Source organism: Pezoporus wallicus, unplaced genomic scaffold (genome assembly GCF_028554395.1).
Source record: "Pezoporus wallicus isolate ANWC-B61680 ecotype Strahan unplaced genomic scaffold, APGP_CSIRO_Pwel_v1 scaffold_7392, whole genome shotgun sequence".
NCBI classification, from domain to species: domain Eukaryota; kingdom Metazoa; phylum Chordata; class Aves; order Psittaciformes; family Psittacidae; genus Pezoporus; species Pezoporus wallicus.
This window is the reverse complement of record NW_026639923.1, coordinates 4,162,840-4,176,546: the sequence shown is the minus strand read 5'-3', so window position 1 is coordinate 4,176,546 and position 13,707 is coordinate 4,162,840. Positions and strand designations below refer to the sequence as shown.

The 13,707-nt window shown below is 39.7% G+C and overlaps 1 protein-coding gene across 1 annotated transcript in view; it reads right to left on the bottom strand.

The window, feature by feature from the left end:
- Window positions 1-13,292, bottom strand: part of BAIAP2L1 (BAR/IMD domain containing adaptor protein 2 like 1) — a 38,680-nt gene extending 25,388 nt beyond the window's left edge. The window contains exons 1-3 of the mRNA XM_057416848.1: window positions 13,066-13,292; window positions 3,900-3,975; window positions 388-474 (exon numbers count right to left, since the gene is read on the bottom strand). Coding sequence (XP_057272831.1) covers window positions 388-474; window positions 3,900-3,975; window positions 13,066-13,116 — 214 coding nt within the window. The 5' untranslated portion in view covers window positions 13,117-13,292. The remainder of the gene's footprint in view (window positions 1-387; window positions 475-3,899; window positions 3,976-13,065) is intronic.
- Window positions 13,293-13,707: the final 415 nt, after the last annotated feature.

The window sequence follows — 13,707 nt, the reverse complement described above, 5'->3', positions numbered from 1 at the left end:
CTGTCATACAGTAGGACTCCTCATACCAGTATTCTGTTGCTGAGGTATTTAACATTCATCTTTGTATTACAAATCAAACTACACATTTTCCCATATTCATTAATTTATTATAAAATTCCGTGAACTTAAAAAATAGATGCTTTTAAATGCATAGGCACAAACGCAGAGAAAAAAAAAAGTCATTTTTGTCACAACATAAGTGTCTTGAGAAATAATATACCTCAGAGGAAACTAATCCCTTCCATCTATGTGTCACATAAGAGAGAGATATTTTTTCTGATCCTTCTCTACTTCACATCAGTGCTGTGAAGTACCAGCAGGTAAATAAAAGTAATGGTTATATTTTAAACACTTTAAAGTGATTTTAAAAAATGCGATTTCACTTACCTAATTCTTTAGAAACTGGAGAATCAGCTGATATATCCCCAATCTTTGCAAGGCTATCATAATACGCTCTTCCAGCCACTACCATAGCTTGGGGGTGGAGGGAAAAAAAAAACCACAAAAGAGTGTTGAAAGTCAAAGTCAAAATATTTTCCATTATCCTTACTTTATGCTCCTACAAAATCTTGTAATCCAGGGCACATAGTAAGAGAGGGGTATATAGCAATAAGGAAATTCTGCTACCAGAAAAAGTTCCATGAGTCACTGAGCTACATGCTAATTTGTGAAACCAGGTGACAAAGACAGAAGACCAGACTACATGAATGGAGTGAGCACCCAGTGGGTAGATTTAGCCATAAGCCATTGGTCAGGACATAACAAAGTTCCTTGGTACAGATAAAACCACTGGAAAACCAGAAATGCAGTCCCAAACTTCCTAGAAATGCCAAGGTCTCTGCCCTGTACTAAGCAGCCAAGTCACATATCTGAGAAATGGCTACTGGCCACGAGACAAGGGACCTACAGTTGCCAGAAGGAGACAGGGAGCCCTTCAAAAGCAAACCATCATTTATTAAGTTAGATGAAAAAGTAACTTGCTTAAAAAAAAAGCTATGATGGAATGCAGTTGCTAGGTGTGACAGATTTAAAATAATGGTGAAATGTGAAAGGTTGGATAAAGTCATTCCTAAAAATTACCATTTCGGATAACACTGTATAGTCATCATCTGTCATCAATTACAAGTTCTTGTCAGAACAATACATTGCAATAAGAGGAGTCTATATATAGACACTAACTTTTCCACTTTCCAGAAATTTTAGTCCTTAAAAGTTAAAACTTCAAAAATGAAATCTCTGAAAGATGATGTTCAGGTTATGGAGATAATCCATTTGGCATTCTTTTCTCAATTTTCAATGTACCATCAATACCTAAAATCATTATAAATTACATTGTTCAGCAACGTAATAAGCTAAAATGGTGGAAGATTTCTGGTTTCTTGGACAGACATGAAAAACTAGCACTGATACATACAATTTCTGCACAGAGTTATTTTGACAGTCCAGGAAAGTGACTTCTTTTGTCTTCATTACTGAACTCTGGATGGCAGAGAAAATCAGTATTCCAAGTACTTTACGCAATAACAACCTCAGGCAACAGGTGTATATATAGTTTAAGTAGAAATCTGAAGGCTTAACATTCCCAACTAAAAAGACAGACCCTAGTTAACGCTTGGATCCTCCTCTTTTTATCCCTTCAGGACAGTTCCCCCCCTTTTATGCTTTATAGTTGGGGTTTAGCAATTCTAGTTTTACAGGAGCTAATAAGCTCTTCTTATATATCACTAAGGTTTCAGTTATTCTCAGTTAATCATTTCCTGGTTATAGCTATTTTAGTAGCAAAGCTAGTTGTGCTAGAATATGAACAGGGAAACATCAGCATTCAAACTGCAAGGAGGCCAGTAGTGAGAAACATTTTACGTATGTAGTAGATCTGCAGTTGTTGCCTTGCATCTGCACAGTATTTAGAACTGATCTGCACAAAGAAATAGCAAGGACAAACTGGCGAGTACATTTTCAACCTAAAGTAGAAGCCAAGGAGACTCTCACTGCTGACTTTAGAATACTTTTTTTTCTGAAAGGAACATACCTGGCAATTGCCAACTAGAGTATTTTAGGTTTGTATTTTGTGATTTTTACTAGCAAAGGTGACAACTTTGATTACCTAACTATATTCACTGAGAAACCTGAAACTCTTCCAGATGAAACAATGATTGTTTTTCAGGCTTTACTGCATTAGACAAGAGTAATTTCTAAGCTGTGTCTCACAGGTGCTCTATATTCAAACTTTCTCAACAGAAAAACAGTACTGGTGCCACTGACAGAACGAGCAGTATGCCACCCATATGCAAAGATTTTATGCCATTCCAACTCTTCCTACGTAATGTTTTCTGGAGATACCCCCAAGTCAATCTTTTGTCTCAATACAGGCACTAAACCAGGAACAAAAATGTATGATTTCTCCTGTGCTAATCAAGCTAAATCAAGAACTCCACTTGGATAGTCTCTTCACCAGCTCTATGGCTAGTAAACAACTTCGGCAGAAAAGAAGTTTTGACCTTTTATGTTCAAGATGTATAAATATACATTCTAAATCTATCAGAAGGTCTTGTAAGTGTAACGTTGTCAGCCTACTCTGACTTGTTTAGAAATCTGCATAGTATTTGTTTAGCAACAGAGTATTTACTTCTTGTTACAGACCTATTTATACCACTCTGAACTGATGGAGAAAAGATTAACCATTTATGAGTCCAAAGAGGACTTTAATGTCGTTTCTCAACAGTTGTTGCAACATTGTAAACATTTATTCACTTGAAATTAAGCACTCATGCTAGATATGCTTTATCAGCCAGTCTTAAAAGACAAACTTGCTACATCACGGTTTCCATCAGCTTCTCCAGTGCTGCTGTGCACAGTTATGTTGTGACAAGTTGAATTAAAAGAGAAGCAGCACAATGTAACTTATCAATAGTAAAGCATGTGAAAAGCAGAACCCTCAGAAACTGGTATAACCATTTTTCAGTCAATTGTGGAAATACTTGTTATTACTTCTGGTACTACGTATAATCCCCAAGGTTAGGTATTAGGTAACCACAATGTTAATCCATCAGGTTAGGTATTACTGCATGCAAGTCAGCATTTCCCTATTTTCATCTTCAGCAGGTTTTAGTTTCATCTTGTTCTCAAGCCTGGTCTAAAATTTGCATGAAGAGAGATTTCAATGTCTATTTGGCTATGCACTACTTCTGCAGTATCACATTTCTCAGAGTACTAGATTACACATAGGGAAAAGATATGCCACAGACTTGAATGAGGCAAAATTAGATTTTACATCGCTTTAATATGGTATCAAGCAGCTCAACAGGTCTGCAGAGGTGAAATGGAGCAAGCTCTAACAGGTCCTACAATAAGAGCTTTGGGAATCCAGGGCCCAGTCCTCGAAACCCATTCTTAGGCAGACAGCTTCTGTGAAGTCAATAATGGAAGTAAACATCCATGTTACAAGAAGTTTGAGAGTCTGGGTCCTTGGATTCAAATTTATTCATTCTGATTTTGACTCCATTAAAAAGATACAATCAGATTTGGTATGGACAACAAAAAAAAAAAAATAACCCACTCCTGCGATATTTCCAGAGAAAAAAAGAAAACAACAAATTTACAAAACTTGTTTTTTTTCCCTTTTATATTATTATTCTAATGTGTGTTATTTACACTTGATGTTCAGTTTATTTTGCAGTAGCTCTGTGTTTAAGTGTTTGGGATGCAACTGTTGCAGGACAGTTAAAAAACCTTATGTGGAGTGGGTACATATGTATTTGTGCTTTTCTGTTGTTTTTTTTCCCTAATTAAACGCATCCAAAGTTCAACTTAGAAATTAAGCTTATACACAAGCCTCATATCCAATATGCATATTTAAATGAAATAAATATAATTTTAAACTTAGCACCTAGAAGACTTACCATTAACAGCCTTTTCATAGTTCTTTCCCAGATTTATTAAATTCCTCAGTCCTGGATTGAACTGTTCCATAACATTCTGGGGAACAGAAAAAAAGATTTGTGTTATAACCAAGGCAGTTCAACAGTGGATGGAAGTATTTATCTCAGTGTCACTTAGGTCTGTTTTAGGTTTTGCATGTACAGCGTACATCTGAAAGGTCTGTGGATGGGTGAAAAACAGAAGACTTGGGAGGAAGAGGAGAGCAAAGGATGGAAGGGAGAAGAACTGAGCAGTTAAGATCAACAAACAGGAAAAAGAAAACGTAAACTTTCCAGTGGGGTAAAAAGAATCTGGCTGCTCATAATACAAAGAGATGTCAAGTATGTGATCACAGCTTGCACAGATCCTTCTCTTGCGGTAGGTGATGGTGAAATAAAAGTGACAGAAAAACCTCTACCCACTAACTGTTTTATGAAGTCAGACAGTAACAAGAACCTTGATTTGAGTTCTTGTTGTGCCCCTCCTCTGAGCTGAAAAAAACCTATAATGCTAGGAAAAGGAAAAAAAAAAAAGAAATTCACCAGGTAACTGATCACAGGAGACAAGTGCTTTATTTATCTTTTCTAAGTTACAGAGAGCATTAAGGGAAATCAGTAGGGGTTTTTTGTTTGTTTGAAAATACTGCATTTCCTTGTGCAAAGCTGTGGTCCTTTCAGCAAGAAAATGATGACCTTATTTAAATAGAAGGAGAAAAAAAGTCCACTGCAGCCGTTTTGGCTGTTAAATACAATTATTGGCTGAAACAGCCAGAATCTGAAATCCAGCAGCTCCAAGCATGACTACTCTCATACCTAGCAAATTCTGTGAACTGATGAAGTGGTAGAAATTGTGACCGGAATTTTCACAGTGCAAGAAAATAGCTACACCATTAAATAGAAACATTCCAAATTTTTGCAGAAAGTAGAAAATAAGTTAAGCCATGATGCATGAATTCAAATTTGAACTTGCCCAGAGTCGGGGGGTGATGAAGAGAGAAGCAGCAGCTTTTGCTCACCCAAAAAAGAAAATCACTCACAAAGTCTGAGTTGTCCCTACTCATAGGAAAGGTTCAGTTCCCTTCCTTCTGGTCAGAGACAGAAACTCTCCCCCAAATCAATATTCCAGAATTACTTTTATCTTGTTATTAGCACTGAAAAAGAGAAAAGCTGACATGCTGATATAAATGCAGTAGTCATTCATTCCTTGGAATCACGCCCTTCAAGATGTCTCAAACACATTTAGCATAAATAGTGGTATTCCAAAGTATGGTATTCCTGGATGTTGCAATTAACTTCTGAACAATGCTAAGTAAGTTTGAAGGAGAGCCCCCTGAGCTTCACTTACTTGGTGGTTTCTTGGTTTCTTCGGGTAGAATCACTACCTGAATTGAAACACAGCACGTTTGTTTAACAAAACCCCCTTTTGCATGTATGTAAATAACTACCTTGAACAAGTATTCTAGAATTTGCCAGATGTGCCTGGTCATTTAATAGTTAAGTAACTGCAATGTTCTAATCCTTTCTTTTCTCTCTTCCATACAAACTACAGTTTCATTTAACAGCAACTACTGAGTCTCAGGAACAATTTGGTAACAAGTATTTTGTATTACATTCATTTTTCACAGAAGCTCTATACTTCCACAGAAGAAAAACTTTAATGTTTTTGCAGCTTCTAGACCTTGTTTTCCCAGAATCTTCCTAACAAAACTATACCTGTGACATTACGTTGTAAAATTTTATTGTCATGAGATACCTGAAGACACCATTCTGCTATTCTATTTTATGACAGTGTTTTTATGACACAACTCACATGTTTCTAGATACTGTTCACAGAGCAGAACTTTCAAGTTCCAGGAATTCAAAACAGATGCTTTCTGTTTACGAGAAATACAAAGCGCAGACAAGTGAAATAGTCTCCAGCTTTTGTCTGTTATACTACTAACAGAATGAAAATATTTCCATTTAGTATGTACATGGATCCAGAAAGAACAGGAATATCATCATCACATTTGTCTTATTTTCAGACAAGGTCATTCAGACAGAACTTTACTATTATTATTCAAATAGAATGCTATACCTGAACTTCAGTCAATTTAAAAAGTGAAGAAAAGAATTAGCTCCAGATTTCACCAACTCTACTTTAGCAGTCATATTGAATAAAAATAATATAGCTATTAACCCCCCCCCCCCCCCCCCCCCCCCAACCCTGTTAGGCTCTGATGGTAGTGTAGTACATATGACATCAAAAGCAGACACAGAACAAGAATACCTAGCCCCACTGCCTTTATTTGTACAAACTAAATGCAACTGGGATTTATTTCTGGTCTTACCATTAAGCTCTTACCCACCCAAACACGATCACTGCAAACAAACTACCTAGTGTCCTCAGGCTCTTGATTTGTGTTAACTCACAAACCACATCCAGAAATCATTTGGGAAAGTGTGTTTCAGGTTGGGCCAACAATGCCAAAGGCTGTTCTAACAACAGTATGGAATTTCAAGCTCTGGTGTCTGGGAACATCCTTCCTCCTGCCACAACTCTTTAATTTACTACTGTAAATGTTGCTGCTGTGCCTCTTTTGCCCTCCCTGCAGCTGAGGCAGTGTGACTGTGAGGCTTTTGTTCCAAGCAGTGTTTCTTCCTACTCCAACTTCTTGCCATTCCTTCCCAGCAGTGTACTAAAGATGATGTCTCTTGGCATACGTGGAGCCAGTGAATCACAACAAAAAAAAGAAAAAAGGGTGAATTAGGGTATTGTGTTAGAATATAGAGTCCTGTGTTCCAAGGATATGGAGGGGGAGGAAGGTGTATATGATGTAGAAACCATGTGTATCCATGGCAGGTAAGAATCCCAATGCCATCTTGAATTGCCACATGACGCTGAAAATAACTGTCTTGAAAGACAGCTCCTATCCCTACTTACCCTCCTCCTCATAACAAGGACTTAGAGTAAAAACCTCACTGCTTCCTACCCAAAAATTCTAACAGTAACATGGCAATTATTAGTCTCAAAACACTGATTTTGGAATGACTGTCTTAAGGATTCAGGGCTTAACATTCCAATTCTCTTGCCATCTAATTCAGATTTCAAACAGAAAGCAGGGATTGCATCTCCATCATTAGTTGTTTTAATTTAGGAGGAAGTGAACAAAACCCAACAAAAATGCCTTCAAAAAACTTCCCTCTCTGAAGCCAGATCGCTTACTTTCACTAGCTGATTCTATGCATAATGAGCATTCATGTATAGCAGCTATAGATCACACTGTGGAAACACAACAGGTCCACTGAAACACACCAAACTCTGAGGAAGAGCTCCAGTCATCACATCTGTTCAACATATACGTAAAACTGCTCAAAAGTTGAAGAAACAATTTATAGGTCACTGCCTTTGGTAGCTGAAAGGCACACAACTAACGGATCTTTTCTCCATCAGACCAAGCTGCCTCTGGAAGATTTTCAGCCTTTACACTGCCACAGTGGTTGATTGTTAGCAGAAGCGTCTGCACCAGGGAACCAGAGAAGCAGTAAAAACCTTTGCAATGGAAATTCCCCTTTGGAATTTGCCTGGTTTAATGCAGGGTATGGTTAGCTCATCCTCACAGCGCTGTGCAAGGCTCATCTACTTTCCTACTAAGAGTTTGTGATAGACTTAGCTCCCCCTCTCCCATCCCTGCTGGGTCTCCAAGATGGTATAATGAAATAATTCTTAGATGATTTTCCTCTCTTCAGCAATATAGAGAAGCATAATATGCGTTTTTTCCTTCTAGATTCTCAAAGCAAAGAAAAACCTGGCTGTGCTTCTAGTGCTCTTCTTACATAGTTAACCATTGCTGCTGCCTTTGAAGTACTGCCCAGGAACATATATCTAGAGCACATTTTCAAAAGGAAAACTGTCACTGGCAACACTCTCTTCAGGACTAGGTATAAATTTTATAATTGCCAAAACATTTCAAATCAGTTAAAGTGATTGTAATATTTTGTTCAGCTTCAGAAGTTATAGGGGAAAAGAGCCACTCAAATCCATCTGTATAGCTATTTTTTTCATATGATGTCTTACAGTTGTACAGCTTCTCTTACTTGCAGTCTAAAGAAAAGGTAATGAAAATGAGTGGGACTGAACACCAGCGCAAAACTGCAAGGCAGACACTGCACCCAGATCTCAAAAAAAGCAGAGACAGAGAAACAAAGAACTTCTGATCAAGACAACCACTAATATAAAATTATCAAAAGTCTCATAAAATATCAGTCTTGTTATGTGCCATGCTCTACAATGACATGGGAATAAAACTTTTATCTTAATCCAACTAGACATCACAAAGAAAAAAAAACCAAACAACCTAGGAGAGACAATGGTTCACAAGACATCATTTGTCTGTGCAGTGAGGGACACACACTCTACTTCCTAATTGGCAATGAAGTGTCCTATATTCTAGTGACACACTACCTCTCATGAACAGAATAATTTACCAGAAGAGAAGAGGAGGCACATGATCAGCTCCTACAGCTTTCTATTATTTAGGATGAATGGAAATACAGGGAAACACTTTCAAAACAGGCAACAGGAAACATCTTTTTATGTAGAGAATTTTAGAGTTGGCAAAAGTGACCTTCCAAGAAAACTCAAGATAAACCTGCTCTGGTCATTTGAGTCATTAAACCCTCATATAATCCGGTATAAGAGTTGCTATATGCCTTTCACCACATGAAGCCAATGTGAGTTAATCAGCCTGGTAGAAAGGAGCTGACTGAAGCCTTGTATTTCCACTTGTTGTGTGTAGGTATTATATCTTCTGCAGTTCCTGATAGTGATATAAACAACATTAATCTTCAAAACAAATGACATCCATTGTAAAAGTGCCTTCCTGTAAATGCTCAGCTTTGCTTTTTACTTAAAGACACACCTCACAGAACAATAGCTCAGCAGGTATGAGTACAACTAAACAATGCATAGACTCCCTGTGGCTTCAAGTTTACATCCTGCAGGCACTTTTGCAAGAGTGGATAACAATGTATTTGGGTGGAAATCCGAAACTATAGAAATGGCACCGAAAGAGTAGATCTTGATGTCTAACATTACTCATATTATCATCAACGTATATATTTATAGATAACTTTTGTATAGCTACTAATAATTTAAATTGTTATCTCTCAACTTGGAAAACAGTAAAATTAAGTTTTTGAAAAAAGTCTTCAGTGTCTATGTCTGAAAACCCAGTTGCGAAGATCTGAAGAGCCATGTAGAAGGTAAATCATATTGCTCTCTACTGTACTTGGAGTGTTTTATACATTATTGCATTTCATTTCCTCCTTTAGCTTTTGAAATCCACAATACAGTTTTCAGAAGGGTGCGATTAAGCTCTCAACACATCTCATGTTAAGCTATCTCAGCTGTAAGTTAGCTTAATATTGTTTTAAAACAGGTTTAACAGAATGGAAAAAAAAAAGATCAGGATGCCAGTGTTTATTCAAAAAGACTGATTCTTATGACTAATTATTAGTCACCTTGACAGAACATTTCTTGATTAATACAGCAATTAATCATCCATCAGTGCATTTCAAATACAAACCTTTTCAGGTTATGAACATGCAACCCAGGATAGACTCTAAATAGGAATAACTCTAAGTAAGGTCAAGAGATAGTATGCACTAAGATAGAACTGGACTTTATACACATGAACTCCCAAAGGCTCCACTTCCCCAATGTCAGATTTACATTTCAGTGATGCAAAATAACAGCCTTACTGCAGCACGTGCTAGGACCACAAGTGAATTTTAATTTTGGTAAATAAGTCTGGTAGTTTAATCTCATTGCAAGTCTTTTTAAAAACACGGGGATATAGATTCGGGACATGGAATTTGGAACTTTAAAATGAATTTATCAGATATATTTTCATGATAAAACAATATAGCCTACCAAAATAATCATACCTACCCCTTAGGCAAACACAGCATTCCACTGAATAAAGGTTGTTTTGATGCATCCTGATTTTTTTTCTAATTACACTTTGGTTGACAATCAAAATTTCTGGGTAAGATTTACCTGAATTAAATAAACCTTTAAAATCCAAGATTACCAACACCAGTGAATTACAGCTATCATGCTATTATCAAGTGCTCCAGAAACCTCAAACCATGGGAGCAATAAGGGAGCTGGCTGCCCAGCCCTTTGACCACATAGACAGAATGACAGGTCTGTTAACTCAGTACTTTCCTGTTTGGTCCCCTTTCCCCTGCACTGCATGTATCACAGTTGGATGCCAAATAATTTTCCCCCACATACAGCAGACAAAACAAAGCTATAAGAGCTGCATTGACACACCAACATGTAACATCTTTCTTGGGGTTACCAACTGTATGAGGGAGTCATACAGTGTCCCTCCAGAGCACACCACATGGCTGCAGTGAGTTCAAGGGCAGAGCAGTGTCATACCAGCGAACCCCTCAGCAGTTCCTTGGTAAAAGGGAGGCTGTGGCCCTCTTTAGTCATAGGCTTCCACGCCCTTTGGCTTCATTTTGCACGTGCCATTCCTAACGCATTAAAGTGATTCTTCAGGTATTACATAAAGAGTAAACGTCAGCCTTGATTTTTGTGTGTGCACACATATATTTGTGGATTATGTTGTTTATTTAGTCAGGTTAACTAAAAAAAAAAAAAAGTTGAGGTATTCACTTTCCAATGTTGTTGCCAATATAAAAGATGAACAAGGTAAAAATACAAGGTCATTACTTAGCTGCCCGATGACTTCTGTAAGTATATTTTGAAGCTTTGCATAACATGGGTTACTATGTATTGAATAAATCCAATGGATTAGCACGGTAAGAAAGGGAAAAAGGAAAGCAGACTAGCATTACATTCAATTTCATTCTCTATTATTTTTCCAGGTCACCCAATTTTTTTTTAAATTGTTTTTTTTTTTGAGAAGTCAGAAGCCTGTGTTTGGTCCTGCAGCATACAGATGCCATTGCTACACCACACTGGTTTTCCCATACCAAGCCCTTCTTACCGGTAGGAGAAACACAAACACTGCTCCCGATTTTATCATTACCAGCATGGTGTTTTAAGTGCTGGATTGCTAGGATGGCAAACAGTAAGAGAAGAAGTTCCATGTGCATTATTAAGCAAAGGAGAGCACACTCACCTTGCAGCTAAAGCACAGCACAAAGAGGTGTTCATTTGTTTTAGATGAGGGAGCTGTGATTAGTCACTGCAAATGCTAAATACACAGAGTAGTGCTCCCTGCCCGTAAGAAGTGAAGGGCTACTTTCAAGATTTCAACTTTGATATAGAAATAACTGCTTTAAAGTAGACCGAGAATCCATTCTCTGCCTGAAGCAGCCTTTATACCTTATCTGGATAAAGTTTCAACTTTTAATGAGGGCAGGGAGGGAGGGTTTCCAGGCCTGTGAGTACGAGCTATGTGATGCAATGCACCAGATCGCTCAAAATACCCACATGGAAGACATTTCATCACACTGTCAACATTAACTTTGGATTACTGGGCTTTTGCGGGTAATTTCAGTCTTACGTTACCTCCTTGAATAAGTTAAAAACAAAAAAACAACAAAAAGGTAAACTTTCTCAGGAAATATGTACTGAAAAACCAGGCAGGTTTTGTTTATTTAGAGGTCTGTCATCCTTTAAAGCTTATTTTATATTATACCTGTTACATCACACAGGGTATTTTCTTCCCTCTCCTCTGTAAAGCTGTATTAGCTACATTCTGGAAGTCAATAGACAGGGTAGGACATTCCTTTGTCGGCACAGCCCTGAACAGTCAACTTTGCACATTTCTCTCCTATGAGCCTGTATTTACAGGCTGTTCTTCTGAGAAAGATGAATTTATATTTGCTTATGGCCTTGCCATGAATGTAACTGATACCACAAATCACCAGACCGTTTAAGATGACCTGCATCAAATACAGAGGACAAAATTTATAGGCAAGTAATCTCTTTTTTTTTTTTCAGTAGTTTTGCATGAATTTGACATTTAAATCCAAAGAAAATAACTAGCAAATACATGACACCAATATAACTGGACTACTTGAAGGAGTAAAGTTACCTTAAGGGTGTTGGAGAATAACAAAACTAACAGCAAAATACTACAGTAAATACTTTCAGAGACCTTTAAATGACAACATCTTCATAAATATGAAAACATTCATTAGTAAACCAGTAAGATTTAATTGTAAAATAGAACAATCCCCCAGAAAGCTTTCCTTTCAGCTCAAAGCTGTGAATGAACTGCAGCTGCAAGTTCATTTGCATGATTAAATGCATTTGCAAATTTAAGTGCTTTCTCTAGTACAACACACAGTACAGAATGAAGATTACAGATCCAACACTGCCATTGCTACTTCGCCAAAAGGATGGTTCTTAGGGAACTTTGCACAATTAGAATTGGTGTGTTTTGGAAGGGCTGAGTTTATAGAAAGTTTAATCAGCAGCTACTGCCCATACGCAAAATATTTTAAAACCTACAAATAGCGAGGCATTTTGTAAAGTTTACATGTTCGCTGACATAAACTGGACTGTCCTCACCCACCGGTGCTGTGAGGCAGCTAGGGCGTACCTTCAGAAATCTGATTATCAGCTCGGGACCCAGGCAAGCAACTGAAGTCAGCGCCAAGCTGTTTTTAGGCTCTGGCCGGTACGAATAAACGGTTCAAGCAGAGGACCACAAGCACCAAGATCTCCAAACCACTTTATCATCAAAACACACTGCGGGCACTATGACTCGCGGGAGAACTGTGCCTGCTAGAGAGGGAGAATCCAGCCTGAAAGCCCGCCTTGTCCGGAGCTGTCTCTCTTGGCTCTGCGGCCGCGGGCAGGACCAAACGGGGCGAGGGGGGGGCCGAGTCTCCCGCTGCCTCCGTCCCGGACCCCTCCGGGACATTTACGAGCGAGCACCGAGCCGCCTTTGACACACTGCGGGAAAGGAAGGGGGGGGGGGGGGCGAGAGGGCTCACAGGGAAAGGAAAGAGGAAAGAAAGAAGTTCGCTCCGCTCGTGCGTGAGGAGCCGAGGCTGCGCTGCACCCTCCCGCCTGCCCCCGCCTCAGCCGACACCGGAGCCGGCCAGCGGGGGCAAAGGTAGCCGCCGTGTCGGCCAAGGCGGCGGCGGCAGGCAGCCCCTCCCCTCCCGTACTCACTTTGTAGGTACTCTCCGTCAGCTTGTTCACCTCATCGGGGTCCCGGGACATGGTGACTGCGGGGAGGCGGCCGGCGGGAAGAGCTTCGTGCTCCGGAGAGCTCTTCGGCCCCAGCCCAGGGCGGCCGCAACAGACCGAGCTCCCTCCTCCGCCGCTAAGAAACTGTCAAAAACTTGTGGAACCAGCTGGGCAGGGCCGCCGGGGCGGGGCCTGCGGGGCCGCTGCCGCCTGACGCGGCAGGACTGGCTGGGCGGGGCGGGGCCGGGATCGCCTTACCTCGGTTCCCCTCAGAGGGAGGTGTGGTTGGCTTCGTACCGCCTCTACCTGAGGTGTTGCTGCCACCTCCTTCCTCTCTCCCTTCCCGGTGGCCGCGGGAGGCGAAGCGCAGCCGGGGCCCTGTGGAAGCCTCTTCAGGAGGCAGCAGTGCTGCGGGTGCCCAACGAAGTGGGAAGTAAATTCTTCCTCACAGCAATTAAGTGAGGATTCTATAAGAATTAATGGATTAATCTTGTTAGGATTAATTAGGGTAGTCCTAGGGGTGCTAGTGAGGCTGGGGTGGTTCCTGTTCTTTCTTCCACAGTAGCACCACGTGAAGGAGAGGGAGGGAGTTTCCTCAGGGACTTTCAGGCAAGAGCTAAAGTG